The sequence below is a fragment of the Chiloscyllium punctatum genome, chromosome 2 (genome assembly GCF_047496795.1).
Source record: "Chiloscyllium punctatum isolate Juve2018m chromosome 2, sChiPun1.3, whole genome shotgun sequence".
In the NCBI taxonomy this organism is placed as follows: domain Eukaryota; kingdom Metazoa; phylum Chordata; class Chondrichthyes; order Orectolobiformes; family Hemiscylliidae; genus Chiloscyllium; species Chiloscyllium punctatum.
In genome coordinates, this window is record NC_092740.1 from 155375712 (window position 1) to 155396649 (window position 20938).

Consider the following 20938-nt stretch of genomic DNA (forward strand, 5'->3'; position numbering starts at 1 on the left):
ACTACTGGGATACTGGAGCTATTTTTAAAACGTTGTGCTGATCTAGATGAGTTCTGTCAACCTGAAGCTGCCCCACTCCATTCCTGTCATTTGCCACAGATATGGGACAGGGAAAAGTAGAAATCTGTTTGTGACTGTCATACTGTAGATTCTGGACAGTGATGCAAAGGCAAGATGTCATCTTTCCCCAGGACCCTCAGAGGAGGTCACCTAGGTAAACGTGATCTCAGCAGTCTTAAGGAATGCCTAGCACTGTAGGAAGAAGGTCAATGTCCTTCTCCAGTCCACCAGACAAAGTGTCCTGGGGTGGGGAAGTGCAGAACTGGAGGGCATTGGTTTAGGGTGAGAGGAGAAAGATATAACAGACCTAAGGAGAAACTTTTTCAGTCACAGGGTGGTACAGAGGGATATAGGCTGGATGCTGGCAGGTAGGACTAGATCGGGTTGGGATATCTGATTGGCATGAACAAGTTGGACCAAAGGGTCTGTTTCCATGCTGTACATCTCTATGACTCTATGAAAAGTAAAACTGCACTCACTTTGTCTCTGCTACTGCTCATGATCTGCACCTCTCACCACTGCCTGTAATATCTAACCTCACTTACTGTCACCTATCTCATTAACCCTGCATGCTCTCTGCGATGGTTATTCACTCACTCAGGGCACTTCTCTAACTGCACTGAAACTAATAGCTGAGCCACCCACATTGATCCCTTAATACCTATCTCCTCTTTCTCATTCCAGGTTGGAAACAGTCCGCAACTGAGTAAAAGGGGTAAGGAAGTGTGGTGACTTGCCTGACAGTTGGCTCACCTCTTTAAAAGGAGATATTCTTGACTCTGACCATCTCAAGCAGCAAACCAACCAGGCCCATTCTGGACTGACATCAAAGACTGTCTTTGACTTACTGTAGTGGATACACCAACAAAGCCTTTGACTTGACTATTGCTGATGATCATGATGAGCTTCGTAACTTTGAGGAAGCTAAACACAGCACTGTAGCCTGATAGCTCTGGCCGAGGGAAGAAGTGCAAAATGGCAAAACAAGGCAAGGCAGGGAATTTATGAGCATTCAGAAAGGCTCAGAGACAGTAAGCACAATGAAAGCAAGTAATCTGGCCAAAGATGTAACCTGCTCCAGTCCATAAGCTGGGTGTGTGTCCCTGACAGCAAAGCATCCTTGCTGCAGCACTACAACGATAGCTACTATTTTGCCCCAAAATGCAGCAATGAGGCATGCTGTCAGTAAATTGAAAACATGCCATGAATATTTTTAAAGGTTGACACATGAAAGGTACCAATGTCCACGGCCATTGGGTGCTTGTGGTTGATGCTCAGTATACAAACACAGTCGTCCTTTAGAGCAAGCAGTGTTGTATTCGCCAGATAGCCACACTGACTTCCATGTTGAGAATTCTCTGCTTTGCTCTCAGTGGGCAATCGAATAGGAGGATGCATAATAATGAAGCAAGACTTGTTGCTAATAAGATCATTAACAAATAATAATCCCTCTTAATAGCCAACTCAATATTGCCTGGTGAGCATCTCACTTCAAGACTTGGAATTTAGTAAAAAGGTTCACAGAATTACTCTCAATGTCAAGATTGATCTTGTACGACGTCCCACATGATTCTTCCACAGACCCCAATAAGATTCTGCCCACATTTTAATTTGTATGTGTGGGTTATTGAGGAAATGAAATAGCTGTAAGGGTAAACATTGTAATGTATACAACTAAACATATTAAATAGTTTACTATTTTGTACAGTCATCTACATTACAAAATTATCAAAAGAACAAAAGCCAATAAGATGCAAATGGAAATACTTATGTAACTGTGACATGCCACGCTTTAAGTATTTACAGCAAGTTATGTAATTGTATGAAGCAAAAGGTTGAAATGTAATTCTTTTATCATTTACCTGCAGTCAGTGAACAATTATACTTTAAATTCTACTTTTTAAATTATGATCTATGAGCCACATGATATCCATATGATATTACACCAGAGGGGTAAAAAGCCAGGTCAAAAACTATGTGTCAAGTAAAATAGAAATGTTTCAATTTGTATGTGCAGAATCCTATGCTCCCTCCTAGTCTATATTTGGTTGCTGGCGGCTAAGTCAGGTGGGAAGGTTACAGGTGGGACCCCCACACTTACCCACTTCCATCTTGATTAAACCTGCGGTAAGGTGGCCTATGGATGGCATGCCCACAATCAATTAAGGCCTTTGAGAGAGCAGTAATTCCCATGTAAGGGAATCATACAACCATCACTGATAATAACCCATTCCTCATTCAAAAGCACTCAGTGCTTGACCATGGGGCTTGTCACTGAGGGTGCACATGGGGCTGCAGAATGCTACCCGATTCCACTATGAATCTCCTTCCCACTGCTGCTGGCCTCTGATTGATCAGCAACTCTCAGCAGATGGCACTTTTGACTTTGGTCCTTGATTTGGTGGAAGGCCCACCATTGGCCTCTTAAGTGCAATGTGTACAATAGACAAGCAGCTTTTCTTGAAAACAGGTGATGTGGAATTCTTGCCAGCTGTCTGGTCAGCAGTTAAAACCCTACTGCCTTCACAAAGTTCCATCCATTGTCTTTTAATACAATAATTTACAGGGTTCTGGTGACAGCTAATAACTAAAATGCTAATTTGCAGACGACTAGCTGCAGCTCATTTCTTGCGCATTCTGTTTTTATCTTGTGCCCACTTTCTGTACTGTTTTTATCTCTGGTGGCCCTGTTTGACATGTTGCAGTTTTTCTGCACACTCTATGTTCCACTGTCTAATTTCTTTGTAATCAAATCAGCATATGCTATAGTGATGTCAATCTCATTGTTTTTGGTAATCAATCAATCTGAATAATGTTCATTTATTTTCATAAACTATAATCCACTATCTGTTTCATCAATAACCTGAGGCACTCAAAATTCTCATTTCAATAAAAGGTTTGTGGTTTCCTGTCAAAACATCAGAATGCACAAAAGGGTAAACAAAGATGATTAAAAAAATGGAACAATTTAAAATGCAAGCGGTTCAGACAGTGTCACAAATTAAAATGCTATACACTCATGACTGCACTCAAATTGTAAAAATGATTTAAATGTTTTCTTAAAAGCTACATCACTTTGGTTGGAATTATTGCCTAGAATTGAATCTTGGGAATGAAAAGCAAAATTGTGAAGATTTACAGAAATTTCTTTAAAAAGGAGACCACAATTCAAATGAGAAAATGATCTTTATTGCAGTAAGCTGGTGCTGATAAGAATCCAAATAACCCAGTAGACAAACAAGGAGCAGCACTGTTACACATTGAAATTCTGTTTCCTGTTGGTCTCATCTATTTTGATATCTCTAAGAAGAATGGCAAGAATTTTACAAAAATCAAATGGAAAGTGCTTAACATTAGTAAATGGAATGCAACATTATATGCAACTGAGCTAGAATGTCCTGGAAATTAGCTGGAAATCACTTATCGGTTGACAGAGATACATTACCAGGAGAAATGGTTTCAATGAGGAGTCCTTGCTAAAGGTTTAACGTAACTTTTTTCAGATGCTGACTTTCTCCTGTGTTTCAAGCCTCAAAAGCCATCCAACACACAGACAGGGCTTCTTACCCAGTTTACTGCCTTAACTGTGAACTTTAGGCTTTTCTATTGCTATTCACGCATGCACTTTTTCCCCCATCCCTTTCCACACAGCTTTCAATCTTTACTGTGGTCTTGGCCCACAAACAAATATGACAAAAAAAAATTAATTTCAAAGCAATATTAGAACTCCGCTTACAATTAGAATGTGAAAAATGTCACAACGATGGATAATTTGGGCCATTTTTCAGGTGCCTCTAGAGGCTACCAGAAAGAGACATTTAGTCCCTTATATGTGTAAACTAGAACTCAATGCAAGCAGAATTATGGCAATGTGAAAGAGAAAACCTATATGACTAACTGAACGTTAACACTGAAAATAATTTTAAATCATTGTAACTTGCACTTTGAATGTGGAAAGGCCCATCACTGGGAAATCATACTGCCTCACAGCGCCAGGGGCCCAGGTTCAATTCCTGCCTTGGGAGACTTGTCTGTGTGGTGTTTGCACATTCTCCCCGTGTCTGTGTGGGTTTCCTCCGGGTGCTCCAGTTTCCTCTCACAGTACAATGATGTGGAGGTTAGGTGAATTGGCCATGCTAAATTGCCCATAGTGTTCAGGGATGTGTAGGTTAGGTGCATTGGTCTAGAGTAGGGGAATGGGTCTGGTGAGTTAATCTTCGGAGGGTCGGTGTGGACTTATTGGACTGAAGGGCGTGTTTCCAAACTGTAGGGATTCTATATGCAAGTTGGAAACAGAAAGTCAGGTATTACTGCAGGACTTAGAAGCCTTCAGAGATGCCAGGTAATGCATCAACAAGTTCGACAAACCCTCACATAAATGGAAAAATGATAACTGACCCAAGAAGCCAGCTCTAAGCCAAAATATGCCTTTTTATAAAGATATGTATTTATTTTGTCAATGCTGTTGAAATGGCAAATAAATCCACAAGATGTAGGAGCAGAAGTAGGTCATGAAATCCACTCCACCATTCCATGAGATCATGGCTGATCTGATAACCCTCAACTTCACTTCCCTATCTTTACGCCCTAATACTTGATTCTCTTACAGATTAAATATTTGCCTATCTCAGCCTTAAATATATTTAATAACCCAGCTTTGACCTCTCTAGGGTAAAAAATTCCAGATTCACTGCTCTCTAAGAAGTTCCTCTTTTCTCTGAAACGGACAGTCTAGTCCTCTGAAATTATACCCTCTGGTTATGGATTCTTGTACAAGAGGACCAAATCCCTCCATGTCCACCCAGTCAAACATCGATTCTTATGTTTCAAAAAGATCATCTCTCATTCTACTAAATCCCAAAGATTACAGGCCCAACATACTCAACCTCACCTCATAAAATAATCCTTCAATACCCGCGACCAACCAAATGAATCTTGTCTGGACCGCCTCCATTACCTTTCTTTAGGTAAAGCAACCAAAACTGTTCACTATATTCCAGGTGTGGTCTGACTATTACTTTGTATAGACTATTAAGACCTCCCCTATTTACATAGTTCATGACCAATAAAATAAAGACCAACATTCCATTTGCCTTCCGAGTGAACCTGGAAGCTGGATTTTTGTGATTCATGCAAAATGACCCCAAATCCTGCTGTGTTGTTGCTTTCTGGAGTCTCTCGACTTTTAAGAAATATTCCACTCCTCTAATCTTCCTGCCAACGTACATAACCACAGATTTTCCCACTTTATGTTCTGTCTGCCAAATTTAATTTGTCTTTATCCCTCTATAGACTTTTTTTTAAATCATCCATACCACTTGTCTATTTTTGTGTCATCCACAAACCTAGCAACAGTACGTTCACTTCCTTCATCCAAGTCATTCATAAATACTGTAAATAGTTGTGGCCACAGTATTGATCCCTCTAGTGGCACTCCACTAGTTAAAGAGGTCGATATCTTGAAATAAAGCCCCTTGATCCCAACTCTGTCTTCTATTAGGGAGACAATGCTCAATCCATGCTAATATACTACCCCTAACACAATGGGCCTTCATCATATCAAATAGTCTTACATGCAGTACCTTATCAAATGTCTTTTGCAAGTTCAAATATATTATATCTATTGGTTTCCCTTTATCTCTATTCCGCTTGTTACTATCTTTAAAAAGTGTAATAAACTTGTCAGGCATGAATTCTCCTTCATTAAGCCCTGCTAATTCTGAATGATATATTTTTAAAATACTCTACTATTACTAATAGAATAGACTAACATTTTCTCAATAATTGGTGTTACATTAACCAGTCTACTGTTGCCTGTTTTTTGGCCCCCTCCTTTTTTGATAAAGAGTGTTACATTGCCAGTTTTCCAATTCTCCAGGACTTTCCAGAACTTAAGGATTCTCAGAAGATTAATACCAGTGCACCCACAATTTTTATAGTTACTTCCTTTGGTATCTTTAGTAAATGACAAAAGTCAATTTAGTCATGAACAAGTTGAAGAGAAGACCTGGTCTTTTATGGCCATACATTAAAATGTAGTTTTATCAATGTTTCGAATGGGTTAACAATACACATTTCTAAGAATGGAAGGAAATAACATGAAACATGCAAACTTAATTCGGCTGCTGTTTGTAGGACTCTTTTGCATTATCTTATTTTTTGTGACTTTTTTTTCTTTATTTGGACGCAGGTTTTGAGTTTTCTGAAGACTTTATTAAACTGGGCCTCATGGACAATTCTGCTGTGAAGAGGGAACCATGGAGCATCAAAGAGAGTACCTCTCCTCTGAGGTATCTCATTCAGTATGTCTACAACTGCTCCTATACAATTGTGATGCAAGTGCAATAACATGAATCGCTTCACTAATTCAAAATAAAAGATAATCATGTTCCAACTTGAAGACTTGTTAGGCTTAAAAAGTAAACTGCAGGCATACAAATACTTGCAGATGTAATACTAAGTATCAGTTATAACCAAATAAAATTCCCATAAGACCAGAACAGGAACTCAGTCTGATTATACAACCAAGAGCCATATCAAAAATTCAAGGGCGATGCGAAACATCTATAGCAAATTGGAATCCCCACCATGTCACTTCCATCTGACAAACTCTACAATCAAACCATTTATGCTTCTGTCTTGTGTTGCCAAACCAAATGTCAATTCATCTAGACTATTTACAACCTATTTTATATGGGTTTTGATCTTACTTATTTTTCGAATTGTAAAACTTTTATAAATCTCTGGCAAGTTAGACAGTGAAAAAAAGGACTTAGTTTCTCTAAATCTCATTACTTTGCCAGTAGCAAAACAGTAGGGCCAAATTTTCTCATGCCTGGTGTGGTGCAAGAAAGGTGAGAAAATATGGTAAGAATGAAAAAAAAATCTGATTCTTGACACTGAGTAATGTTTTTCCAATTTCCCCACAAACATTAAGTGCCAACTTTAGAATCTTCCCATTAAGTGATAACTACCTTACTTCCATGCATTTGCATTTCACTGAAGACCCAACTCTCTTTATTTACACCCACTTCCAATTCTCCTCTTCAACATCGAAAAACTAAATGAAGGGAATTACTGAGTGGTGAGTCAGAGAGGGCAGGTAGTGGCTGCAGATCGTTGAACACTTGTCTTGACCACTGCATCTTCACAATAATGTCCCTGCATGTTTCATGGATGCCATTCTCCTGGAGTCTTCATCCATGAAAGATAGCACTGACAGATCATGCCTGCTCTGGGACCAAATCAAGACCAAAATAAGCCCTTCAACACTTTACTTGATGCTCAGGGACACGTGTGACGTACATGCTTCTGCCAGATTGCTTTGTGCACAAGGCCATACATGCATCTCATACATCTACATGGGATATCTTTGTGCTGCATGGGCTAATGCATTATATAACTCTTTTCTTGCTTTCTGAGTCCTCACTCATTGATTACAGCACTGAATTATAAATTGCCAGCTTCTGTATTGCTTGTATTGCTTTCTGAGTGCAGTTATAGGCTGCCTGCCTCTGTGGACTTAAGACCATAAGACTATAAGAAATAGCAACACGAGTCATTCAGCACCTCAAGTCTGTTTCAGGTTTCAATAGGATTACGGCTGACCAAACAATGCTCACTTTCTTGCCTTTTCCATGTTACCCTTGATTCCCCAACTGATCAAGAATCTATCTCAGTCGTAAATATAAACAAGGAGTCGGCCAGCACAGCACTCTGTGGCAAAGAGGTCGAATGACAGAATTCTTCCTCATCTCAGTCTTAAATTGGCACCTCTTTCATTGAGATGATGCCCTTTGGTCCTAGACTTTCCCGTGAGCAGAAACATCCTCTCAGTATTTAGCCTGTCAGGGTCCTTACAATTCCTACATGTTTCAAGGACATCATCTTTCATTTTGCTAAACTTCAGTGAGTAGAGTACCAACCTGTTTAAGCCTTGCTCATAAAATAATCCATCATCATAACGGAGTTTGTCTGAGCTGCCTCCAATGAAGTGATGTCTTGCCTTAATTAAAGCGACCAAAACTGCTCACAGTACTCCAAATGTGGTCTCACCAACATCTTGTACAGCGGCAGTAAGACTTCTCTACTCTTATATTCCAACCTCCATGAAATAAGGAGGACAAAGTGAGGACTGAAGATGCTGGAGATCAGAGCTGAAAATGTGTTGCTGGAAAAGCACAGCAGGTCAGGCAGCATCCAAGGAACAGGAGAATTGACGTTTCGGGCATGAGTCCTTCTTCGGGCTCATGCCCAAAACGTCGATTCTCCTGTTCCTTGGATGCTGCCTGACCTGCTGTGCTTTTCCAGCAACACATTTTCAGTCCATGAAATAAGGGCCAACATTCCATTAGCCTTCCTGACTACCTGCTGTATGTGTGCCTGTTTTCTAAGGTTTGTGCACAAATAGCCCAAGTCCCTTTGTGTTGCAGCTTTCTGCAGCTTCCCATCATTTAAATAATAGTTCTTTTGTTCTCCCTTCCAAAATGAACAACTTCACATTATACTCCATTTGCCAACATTTTGCCCACTTACTTAACCTATCAATATCTCTCTGTAAACTGTTTGTATTCTTCTCATAACCTGCTTTTCCACATGGTTTAGTGTCATCTGCAAACTTGCCTGACAGTATATTTTCTCTCTTTCTCAAAGTCATTAACAAATATCGGGTGGGGTACTCTTCAGAGGGTTGGTGTGGACTTGTTGGGCTGAAGGGCCTGTTTCCAATCTGTAGGGATTCTATGAACCATATTGTAAAAGGTAGCTTCGAAGAGAAAAAGGCAAGCACATTAAGAGAACCTGGCTCACATGCCACAGGAGGATGAATGATCTTCTATGCACTGCACCGTCTACTCAATGTTTCATATTCTCATGAGTTAGTGAGTTGCCTCTGCAGAAATTGTTACATTGGAAGTTGGGTGGCAGATGTATAAGATATCTCATCTACAGTCATATGTCACTTAATTTTATAACCTGTGGTACTGTCTCTCACATATGTACCAACATTCAAACTTAAAAAGATCAAAGGAGCTACAGCACTAAGCAGCTCACACATCATAAGCTCACTGACCATTACAACTAAGTGAATGCAAAACTCCATAAGATAGCCCTTTTGAGTTGTGCCCCGCTTGCCTGCACTGGTCAGGTTTTCTGGCACCGGCCAGTGTTACTGTCTCGTTTAGGAAGTCTTAGTGGTTTGGTCAGACTTCACGCCTCACACTATAAACATTCAACAGCAACAAGCCAGATTGCTGAAATAAAACAAAGAACTGCAATTGCTGGAAATTTGAAACAAAAACAGAAACTGCTAGAAAAACTCAACCAATCTGGCAACATCTGTGGACAGAAAGCAGACTTAACATTTCAAGTCCAATGACCCTTCTTCTGTTGAGTTTCTCCAGCAATTTCTATCTTTGCTGCATATGACTGACACTTTTGATGAGCTGCTGAACATGAAGAGGCTTCATCCCTTATAATGGAACCATTCAACTGTAAGAAAGCAGTCTTCAAATGATTGAAACCTCTCATCTGCTGGTCAACTCAGTTAGGGTTCACTCCTTACACTCTCAGCATTTGCAATGAAGGAGTCAAGTCAGCAAGGTTTGTACTCATCGGAGCTTTGATGAAGCAATCTATTCCACCAGATACACGCCTCATGTATATAATATGAAGCGGGGTTTGTGAACACAAGGGTATCCTGTTTTTGGATAATAAGATTACACTCGTAAGCATAATTCCAAGCGCTATGGTATTAATGAGCATTCATGTCACACTGATGAATGCAAAACAAAATCCCACTACAAATTTCTCAGAACTTACCAGTAAAACTTTGGGATACTGACTTTTTGCCTCCCAACCAATAACTTCTCCCACTCACACTTCTGAACTCCAGGCTGGCTTGGTAGATTCTGTTTGAGGTGTCAGTATAAAGTAAACTTTCTATTTGCAGCTCATTAACTTAGTGCTGCCGCAATTTGTTAATGGTCTGCCATAGCTTAGAGTTCTTATGGTATAGTGATAGTGTCTCAATTTCTGGCCTCCTGTGTTCAAGTCCTACCTGCTCCAGAGATGTATACAGCAACAGCATCTCTGAACACGTTGATTAAAAACATGTTCTGGCGTGGCTTTAAAAGGAGCTACATTTTTTTGTGGCAAAAGTGGGGAAGAAACATTTTGGAGCTGTAGGAAGATCGTTGGAGGCAAGAGAGCCTCCAGGAGAGCCCCGGAGTTTTGAAATTCAGCTTTGAGGAGGTTGGTGAACAGCTTTTTAAAAAGAAGCATATCTTGGCTCCCCTTGGAGGGTCAACAGATCTCAAGGTAAATTGATGAAAGGGTACAGTACACGAATGCAAATCAAAACCTGGTTATAGCACAGGAAAGAAATGTAATATTCTGACCAGCAGTTCCAAGATAAGACACCACACACATTGCTGAACTCTAAATCATAAATTTGGTAAACTCACTGAATTTGAGTTTCCAAGAAGATACTCTCAATCTCCTATGGAAATTCCACTCAGTTTTAACACTCGATCCAAACCACGGCTGAACACTTGCCAACAGGACATGATTCAATGACAAGCTAATAAAAATGATGATTAAATTCCACTGTTTCCACTTTTAACCTGAACACAAATATAAAGATATGATAGGCCTTAGATGCTGAGGGTTTGGATCTTATCATCATAAATTTGGCATAGAGAGGGGTTGTTGTGAAAGGTAAGAGCTTATCCTGTATGCCTGGGGTCAGGACCATCAGTGAAGTAGCAGTGACTGGTGCTGAGTTCTTTCATTTTATTATATATATATGGTCTTTTAAGTTAGTTTTTTTAGGGACTGGCATTGGCTATGTCAGGGAAAGCCAAAGCTGCAGCAGGTAAGTGTGTGCTTTATCCCATTCTAGAATGGGAGGCAGCAGCTTTCCAATCTCAACTGTACATAAACTTCTACTCGACATGCCAATTCTTTAGGAACACATGTTATGCCCAAACAAAAAGCTTTTCAGCCCAATTTAACCTCCAATACCTCTAGTGAATTTGGGACTTCACAAGCAGCTATGTAGAGAACATGCAAATTATATTATAGTCACAAACTTACTTTCCAGTGTAGCTAGAGCCTTCTCCACATTATTAATATATGATTGTCAGAGCTGTCAATAATAAAGTTACCATACCTGAACATTCCAGAGACAGTTCTAATTCTGCACAGAAAGTGCAGGGGACAACCCATGCACAAGCTAAGGTTGAAAAGATGAAACAGGAATAGAGGCTATCCAAGGAATGGAAAAATAAATAGGGCCCTAAATTAACTGTGCTAACAACAGATGAGTACAGTCATTGTAATAAGCAAATGGGACGGAGCTCAGTCATTCATACCTAACCCAATTGTACAACATCATGTGGTTTGAAGCTAGTGTCTGCATGGTTACTGACGATAGTATACATCAGAAGTCCCAGAACTCTCAAATGTGAGTTTCCGTGGGTGGCATGAGAATCTGCGTCAATGAATGACAGACCTTCTGAAAGACTGAGAAGCTTCCGGTAAACCATGTAAAGAAGCTGGCACAGATTAGCCTTTCAACCATGCAACAGCTGACTCTGAAATACTGTCTCCAACTGGAAATGTAATGTTGCTTCCAGGCAACAAGTTTTCCTCGTTAGCAGACTCCTGAGAGAAGAACTTCTGTGGGGTTTGCCTGATCTCTCTGTAGTTCAAGCAAAAGCCCTGTAAAATCAGTATGAATGTATTCTGGTATGTCCACAGTGTTCTCCAAAATATTCATTTTCCATAATGGATGGACTGGAACTAGTTGATTGAGGCTTATCTGTGAACACAAAAAATAATGGCAAACAAACTGTTAATTCATTATATAATACACTGAGATGAAAAGTAAATTTGCAAAAGTTCTAAAGAACACAAAGTAAATGTATTATGAAATTTTACCATATGAGTTTGCTGTTTTTATGTTACATTTCTATTTTTTTTGGTCTTTTCTGTATTATACTGTAAGTTACCATAGTTAAGATAAATGTAATTAGAACTTACTCAACAGCTGCAAATCCAGGTACATCAGGTACAATTTTGAAGAGTTTCACACTTGTTCCTTTGTTTAGGTTAGACTTCTTCAGTGGCCTATCAACACAATCATGTCTTTATTCCTTGAGTACTGAACAGAAGTTTGCTTTTCAGCAATTGTCTCAGCCCAGTAATTCTTCTCTATAATAACCTGTACAATTTGACAAAGCTTAAACATTTTGATTATATTATTTTACTTACAGTTTCCCCAGAGTGTGCTCTTCCTTTTGAAAACTGACTGTTCTATGAAACTAAACAAGGTGTAGAATTACAAGGAAGTGAGTGCTTGTGTATTTTTTCAGGCTAACATGGCTATTATCAGCAGTAGTGTTCCAAAGAAGAGTCACAGTCAACTTGAAATGTTAACTCCGTTTCTCCCTCTGCAGATGCAGCCTGCCATGCTGAGTTTCTACAGCACTTTGTGCTTTTATTTCAGATCTCCAGCATCTGTAGTATTTGCTTTAATCAGCAGGATAGTTTCTGACATTCTTTAATGCCTAGAAATCAAATTACTAGCCAGTTCCATCAGCCACTCATTTTGATTCAATTTCTTTCTTGAAACTCATGAAGAAATGAATATTATGACATATAGTACTGGATGTATAGGATAATGTATTTTATATGGATACCTAAACCTTCTCTATGATCCTCCTGATTGTGTAGGGATTAGCCAGAAATTCTGTCTGTAACATATACAGGGCCTCCTGATCTTCGTAATATTTATATGACCTGTCAGTGCAGCATTAACACAGGTATGACCTATAATGTTGGAAGTCATACATTGTACATCTCAGCTACAAGGAAATGCTGTGCACATGGAGCTGGCTAGAAAGACAAGGTTTAAATATGCTCAAAATGAGGAGAAACGTAAACTAAGTCAATGAACTAAATTATTTGAATGAAACAAGGTATTTAGGTCCAAAAGGATTTTGAACAAGTGGAAGGAGAAGAAATTACCATGCAAAAATTAATAAATTGTAAAACAAAGATAGCTTACCTTCTCATCACTTTCATTTCTCTGAAAATTAAAACATACATAATTTAAATTATACTATTTGTCTCAGATATATAATGTGCTTCAAAATCTAATGAACATAATCTATTTGTAACAAACTAATCTGGATCTGTAAGTCAAAAGTAAATAACTGAACAGTTAAAAGGTGTCAAATTATCAAACTGTTTGAGTTTTTAAGTACTGATTAATCAATCTATCCAAACAGGTTGTGAGGACACAGCTGGCCTGCACAGGTCCACGTTGAACTGCTAACCAGCATACAGGAACTTAAAATTAAATATTCATAATAAAATAAAAAAGCTGTATCATAATTGGCTGGTTGCTCAAATGCAATGGACCTATACTGACAGCGATGACTAACTTAAGTTGGGTTGGAAAGACTTCTGATCAAAGTTTTAACTCCATAGCATGCATCTGTTATTTTTCAATAGGTTTCACACCAAAGCCAGCCTGAATGACAAACTTGGTTCCCTTTAAGGCAGAGAATATACTGTTGGGGCTACAGGAAAGGAACTGACACTCTAATGGGAAGTCTGAGTTTTGAAGGAGAAGGGAATGTTCAATCCCTGAAAAGGATCAGATGGCAGAGGGGAGTGGACTGACAGCAAGAAGAAGCACGTGGCTAAGTGTTTGAGACAAATAGCAGGAATAAGGTAGCTTGGCGGGTGGAATTCTGTATTCCTCTGCTTCTGGTCCACAAGCCTTGTTGCAAGGACATTAAGCATCTCCTTTCCTGCTTTAAGCTGCTGGTCTTCTTAGTCTGGAAAGATTTGCTAAAAGCGAGTATCCAAGAGCCATTAAAATTTTTAAAAAGTGAACATGCCTCTTGGCCGCACCTCCCATCCTTTGGTTTGGGTGGAGGTGAGGAATAGTAGGGGAGGGAAGTCACTACTGGGAGGGGTCTACAACCTCTTTAACTGAATAACGAAGTCTGACAAAGTAGTCTGGATAAGGAAGTTGTAGAAGGCTTCTGAGGTAGATTCTTAGAGCAATATATTCTAGAACCAACCAGAGAACAATTTATATTAGACTGGTATTGTGGGATGGCAGGATTAATTAATAACCTTGGAGTAAAAGCACCCCTAAGTAGCCGCGAGCACAATATGGTAGAATTTTGCATCCAGATTGAGAGGAAGGAGAGGTTTCTAAAACAAGTATTTTAAACTAAGGGCAACTTTGTGAGCAAAAAAGCTGAGTTAGGTGATGTGAACTGACATACTAGGCAAGCGACCTATAGGGATGCGGTCGCAAAATTTAATGGGATATTTCAGAATACGCAGAATAATTTTTAAAAAGATCCTGGAGAAACTCAACAGCTTTCGGAGTCCTGCTCCTTCATCAGGTACCGAATGTCACTTACTAGACTACCAACCTGATGAAGGAGCAGCATTCCAAAAGCCTGTACTTCCAAATAAACCTGTTAGACTATAACCAAGTATTATGTGATTTTTAATTTGGGAATGAGGACAAGGAGTTACTGGTTTACAATAATGAACATGAAGTGCTGTGGGCTGACAGTCTTTATGTCCTGATGAACTTCATCTTATGGTCTTAAAAGAGGTTGCAAGATAGTAAATGCCCTCTGGTAATTTTCCAAAAGTCCCTAGGTTCTCGAAAGGTTCCATCAGAATGGAAAGGAGCAAATGTAATCTGTTGATTCTGGAAGGGGGGGGGGGGGTGGGGGCAGAAAACAGGAAATTATAAGCCTGTTATTTTGACATCTGTCATGTAAGTGTCAGAATTAATCATTAAAGATATTACAGCTGTACATTTCAAAACCTCAAGGTGATTGGGAAGAGTCAGCACAGTTTCATCAAAGGGCAATCATGTTTAACCGATTTACTTGTGTTATTATGAGGAATGACATGTGCTGTGAATAAAAGGAGCCTGTAGATATACTATACTTAGATTTCCAAATGGTATTTGATAAGGTGCTACATCAAAGCTGTTTATGAAAAAAGCTCATAGTTAGGAGATAGTATATTATCATGGATAGAAGATTGGCTGACAATAAGCAGAGCTTATATATAAATGGGTCATTGACAAATTGTCAAGAAGTGACAAGTGAATTCTCGCAGGTGTCTGTGCCTAGGGCTTCAACTTTCAATCTATATCAAGATTTTAGATGAAGAGAGTGAAAGCATAATACCTAAATTTGCAGATGGTAGACATATTGTTAAGAATGTATGCTGTGAAAAAGACATTAAGAGTTTGCAGACAAATATAGATAGGACGATTGAGTGAACAAAAATCTGGCAGTTGTTCTATCAGCTCCCACCCCTTTTCTCCAATCTCATAACTGGGTTAGTTCCTGCAGAAAAAAATCAGCAGGTTGCTTTATACACAATTAGTTTCATAGTACACATGACAATAAAATCCAATTCTAATTCTAGAATTCTAACTATTATGTTATTGCTGCAATTATCAGCTTAGTTCTAATATTCATACATATTAGCAAACTGACTATAATATTTTGTTGCTGAGGAATCAATGACTATCCTACCTGCCATTGGTTTCCTGTCTGACCAGACACTAATGATGCAGAGAGGCCCCGAAGGCTGTTTTTCACTGTTGTCCCTCCCAGTGTTGAGCTTACATCAGATGCTGGTGAATCTCCTGCCACCGCCACCTGGTACTGGGGATAGTTGTATAAATTGTTGTAGTAAGCTGGGTAGAGAGATGGCTGATAAAAGTTGCTGTAGTAGGAAGAGTCCACTACCAGGTCTGGGGTGGCCTCCAGGTGCCCTCTGCTGGTTATGGAAGGGATATCCTGGAGATGCAAACGTCCCTCTGTACAGGAAGCAAAAAGAACAAACATGTTTACGATTATCCACTTTTACCAATGCTAAGATCAAAGTAACAAATTAAAGTCAAAGCATGCAATAAATATCTAAGATCAGAAACAACATCTTGTGATACAAGCAGACTAATGATTGATATATTTAAAATAAACAAGATAATCTCTCTGTATAATTGGACAAGAGCGTATTAAGCAACATCCACTTAGTTATTCTTTCACCAGAATTATTTTCTCTACAGGAACAACAATTTACATTTACTTAAGGCTGTTAAGAACTTAAGAACATAGAGGAAGAGGAGGCCATAGAGACTTTTGAGTCTGTTATTTTTGTGGTTGATGTGATCTTGGCCTCAACTCCACTTCTACCCAAGTGAGCCTGAATGTTCTTGTAGATCAAACATTTGTCAATTTCTGTCTTGTATATATTCACCGATACAGCTTTCTAGGGTAAATAATACCAAATATTCATAATCCTCAGACGAATTTTCTCATCTTCAACTTAAATAGGTGACAGCTCATTCTGAAACAATGCACTATAGTTCCTCCACAAGGGGAGACATACTTTTAGCACCTATCCAGCAAAACGACTGCCCATTTTCTTATTTTGTCATTATACCTTTACAGACTCTTTAAGCCAAGTAATCTTGTGAAAACAGATGTCTTTCTGCCATGGTGGAAGTGGGAGGAGTCCCAACTTCAGAAGATGATAGAACCTCAGGCTGCACTTGCTGGTAGCTGCCAATTAACAAATGACCACGAATGCTGGCATTCAATTGAGTCCTATCTCCAAGAGGTGCCTTCAGAGGGCTGGTGACTTAGGAATGCCTTGGCTGAACTCAACACTCCAGGAAGAATATGTCACAAGAATGAGCACCGAGGGGTATTATCACTGATAAAGCTGTGCCAGACAGTGTGGCAGCAGGTTAGACACTGTGGTGTGAAGCCAAGAGTGGCCCTTGAATAACTGGTTCCACAGAGCTCCTGCGGAACGAACAATCTAACAACTTTCTACTGTTGGTAAAATGGCAAGGTAGTAAGACATTACCCACACCCAACACATCCCACAACTATTTTGCCAGGCTTGCTGCCTCCCACTGTCTTTAAAGAGCTTAGAAAATGTCTATCAGAATCTGTGTCCTCCACAAAATGCATTTTTCTACCAGTCTTTGTATCATCAGTAAAAGATCATAATTATTTGAGGACCCAGCACTGATACCTGTGCCACTCCACAAGTTAATTGGCTAAATTGTAAATGACCCGGTTATCTTGGCTGTAATTCCCATTGATTGGTCAATCCTCTATCCGTGCTAATATATTCTCCTCAACATCATGAGGTCTTATATTGTGCAGTAATCTTTTAAATGATGCATTATCAAATATCTTCTGGAAACTCAAATACGTATTACTGCTTACAGTTTAATTCACCTTGCTCATTACATCGTGGCAGAGTTCAAACAAATTTCACTTTCGTAAAACCTTGCTAACTCTAATTATATTATGATTCTCCAAATATCCAATGAGACCATTCCTTAATTACAGGTTTCCAAAGACAAGCTAACTGGCCTATAGCTTCCTAATTTATATCTCACTCCTATCTTGAATAGGAATGTTATATCTGCAGCTGTACAATTTGCTGGGGTCTTTCCAGACTTCACAGGTTTTAGAAGGTTACAACCAATGAGTTAATTATCTCTACAGATACTTCTGTTAATACCCAAAATTATTGGAGAGTCAAGCACCACTCATTCTTGCCTGGCTTTACACGTGCTGCTGCTGTAATGCTCTGGACCACCATTAAAAATGCTGCCATCCAGTTTCCATGTGCCGTACTTGACACTCATTTCATACAGGGTTTGTGAAGATCACCACTACAATGAGGACACAAATAAGTAGACCCAGAAAATACTCCTCTAATTAGTTCTCTTGGTCACTGATGAATGCTAGAAATATATTTCTTGCCATAAAATAAGCACAAGCACTTAAGTTACTACCTGGATATTCCTCTCCTGTAACTTTACAGTTTGCTCATTGCAAAACCATCTTCCTGGAGGAGGTAACAGATCAGCCAAACTAGCTACAATAGTCCGCACAAGAGTGTCTACTCCGTTGGTGAGAACTTCATGTTCTACGAAACCAAATATAACTTCAGGTACCAAGAACAAACAAATTGATTCTACCCTTGAAGCTTCATTGTTTCTAGTACACACACAACACATCAAGAAATTTCACTGCATTCATGAACTCTCTAAGCAAGCACCGTGTAATCAGAATAACATTTATGAGCAAACTTGAAAATGCAGAACACTACATAGATATCCAACGGAACTGTATGCTTGCGGGGTTAGTTGTATGGAATGTAGAATCATGAAGTATCAATAAAATCATAGTAAAAAAGTACAACACGACTCAGTAAAGTTGCATTTGTAACTTTATTGATGTAATAGAAGCAACAGAATAAATTTTTTATAAGTAGCGTTGCAGATCTGTTTGAAATAGCTGTCATGATTTCAGCTGCAGGTTATTGCAGCTAGTTCTGACAAACAGACAACACACATTGGAACTTCAATTTTCTTTACCTCAAATTATCCAACTTCTTGGCGTGTCCACTAAAACCTTACCAATTAGTCAAAATTTTGAAAATTTTTAGATGTTTGTTTTGCTGGCCAGACATTGTTCCTTAATCTCCTTTCTCCAGATTCTATAATTTCTTCTCAGGAGGCACAGGGCAATTGGTATAATAACTAAAGTATCTTAGTTACTGGTTCAAGGGAACAGCTGACAGCAAATGGTCAGAGAAAATAATTTGCTTCCTTCAGGCTTCAGGTATTATCACACACACAATCCTTCCAGCAGCCCAAAGACTTGTCACTGTTTCGTTTACACCCACAAGCTGTTCAACTATCCAAACACCGGTGAGAGAAGTGTCACTAAGCTGGTGACCTTCTGACATCCACATCTGGTCAAAACTGCACACACCAATGAGCTACTTGTTGCCTGCCAAATTTCACTTTGCACACAAACGCAAGTCCGTGCCTCCCACAAATATTTCCACTGCTTGAACAAAACACTAGTGTAACCACCACACAAAAAGTCTCAGCAACTTGTTTTAGAAGTACAGCAATTCCTTACAGTTCATGGTTTTAAAACATTACAAAATTTAGTCTCCAATTAAAGATACAGAACACAATATGGTCTTTATATCCCAGAGTTTCCTGTGTTCACATTACTTAGCCCCTGACATATTGTCCAAGATGGCAATAGAGTTGGATACTTTAAATGGAGCTCATCCGTTCCCTTTTGTTTTTCTTCTCTTTTGTGTTTCTTTTCCTTCATCTCTCTTCTTTCTTCTCCAGGCCACAGACTCCGCGCAGACCCGGCAAGGCAGCCTCCTGGTCCAGGGAAGCAAACTCCTGGCCTGAAGAGGCAAACATTCAGCCTGGTGCGGTTGTCTTTCAGCGCAGTGTGGCAGACCCTCGACCAGGCATGGCCGACTCTCTTGGTCTGGCACTGCCTTAGCATGGACCTCCAGTCTCAAGGTGATTCCACAAAGTGCCATCCCACCATGGCCAACCACTTAAGAAAGACCATTATAGAACATTGAACAAAGAACGTTCCAGCGCAGTACAGGCCCTTCAGCCCTTGACGTTATGACAACTTGTGAAACTAATCTGATGCCCGTCTAACCAAACCATTCTATTATTATCCATATGTATGTCCAATGTCCATTTAAATGCCCTTAATGTTGGCGAGTCCACTACTGCTGCAGGCAGGCCATTCCACGTCCTTATTACTCTCGGAGTGAAGAAACTATCCTGATATCTGTCATGATTTGGAGATGCTGGTGCTGGACTGGGGTGTACAAAGTTAAAATCACACAACACCAGGTCACCTGATGAAGGAGCGGCACTCCAAAAGCTAGTGTGCTTCCAATTAAACCTGTTGGACTATACCTGGTGTTGTGTGATTTTTAACTTTGTACACCCTGATATCTGTCCTAAATCTATCACCCCCTCAACTTAAAGTTATGTCCCCTTGTGTTAGCTGTCACCATCCAAGGAAAAAGGCGCTCACTGTCCACCCTATCTAACCCTCTGATTATCTGATAAGTCTCAATTAAGTCACCTCTCAACCTTCTCTCACGAAAACAGCCTCAGTTCCGTCAGCTTTCCCTCATAAGATTTTCCTCCCAAACCAGGCAACACCTAGTAAATTTCCTGTTTCCAAAGCTTCTACATCCTTCCAGAACAGTGCAGAACAGTGTCTTGAACAGCTGAAGCATGACCTCGTGGCTCTGAAACTCAATCCTTCTCACAATAAACACCAACATATCATATTTAAAAATTTCGGAGCGTCACTCCAGTGGTTGTGGAGGACACAATTGTAAGGCACAGAATTTATAGCAAAAACTTAGTGTGATGTAACTGAAATTATACATTGAAAAATACCTTGATTGTTTGTTGAGTCTTTCATCTGTTCGAACACCATAATAGTTTCACTTTTTTCATGTGTAAATTACAAAACCTTTTTTTAAAAGTTGCATTCTCAAGTTAACTGTAACAATTGGTGTTAGCTAGACAATATGTTGAAGGTACTGGATTAGTGGTGATGGAAGAGCACAGCAGTTCAGGCAGCATCCAACGAGCAGCGAAATCGACGTTTCGGGCAAAAGCCTTCAGAAGGGCTTTTGCCCGAAACGTCGATTTCGCTGCTCGTTGGATGCTGCCTGAACTGCTGTGCTCTTCCAGCACCACTAATCCAGTATTTGGTTTTCAGCATCTGCAGTCATTGTTTTTACCAACATGTTGAAGGTGTTAGCCCCCTGCGTTCTCGGTCTATGCCATGATGTTTAGATTGATTTTAATCTAAAAAGTGAGATAACAAGAGTTTTACGTGAGTTCATGCAGCTTTTGAGCAAAGTACAATGTAACGCTGCAAATACAAATTCACACCACAAAATATATGTATATGTGTGCATGTGGGTCTTTGTGTCT

The 20938-nt window shown here is 39.6% G+C and overlaps 1 protein-coding gene across 1 annotated transcript in view; it reads right to left on the reverse strand.

Moving 5' to 3' along the window:
* LOC140492069 (doublesex- and mab-3-related transcription factor 1-like) overlaps positions 1 to 20938 on the reverse strand; it is a 135785-nt gene that overhangs the window by 37869 nt on the left and 76978 nt on the right. The window contains exons 3-4 of the mRNA XM_072590750.1: positions 15651 to 15937; positions 13130 to 13150 (exon numbers count right to left, since the gene is read on the reverse strand). Of these exons, the coding sequence (XP_072446851.1) occupies positions 13130 to 13150; positions 15651 to 15937 (308 nt within the window). The remainder of the gene's footprint in view (positions 1 to 13129; positions 13151 to 15650; positions 15938 to 20938) is intronic.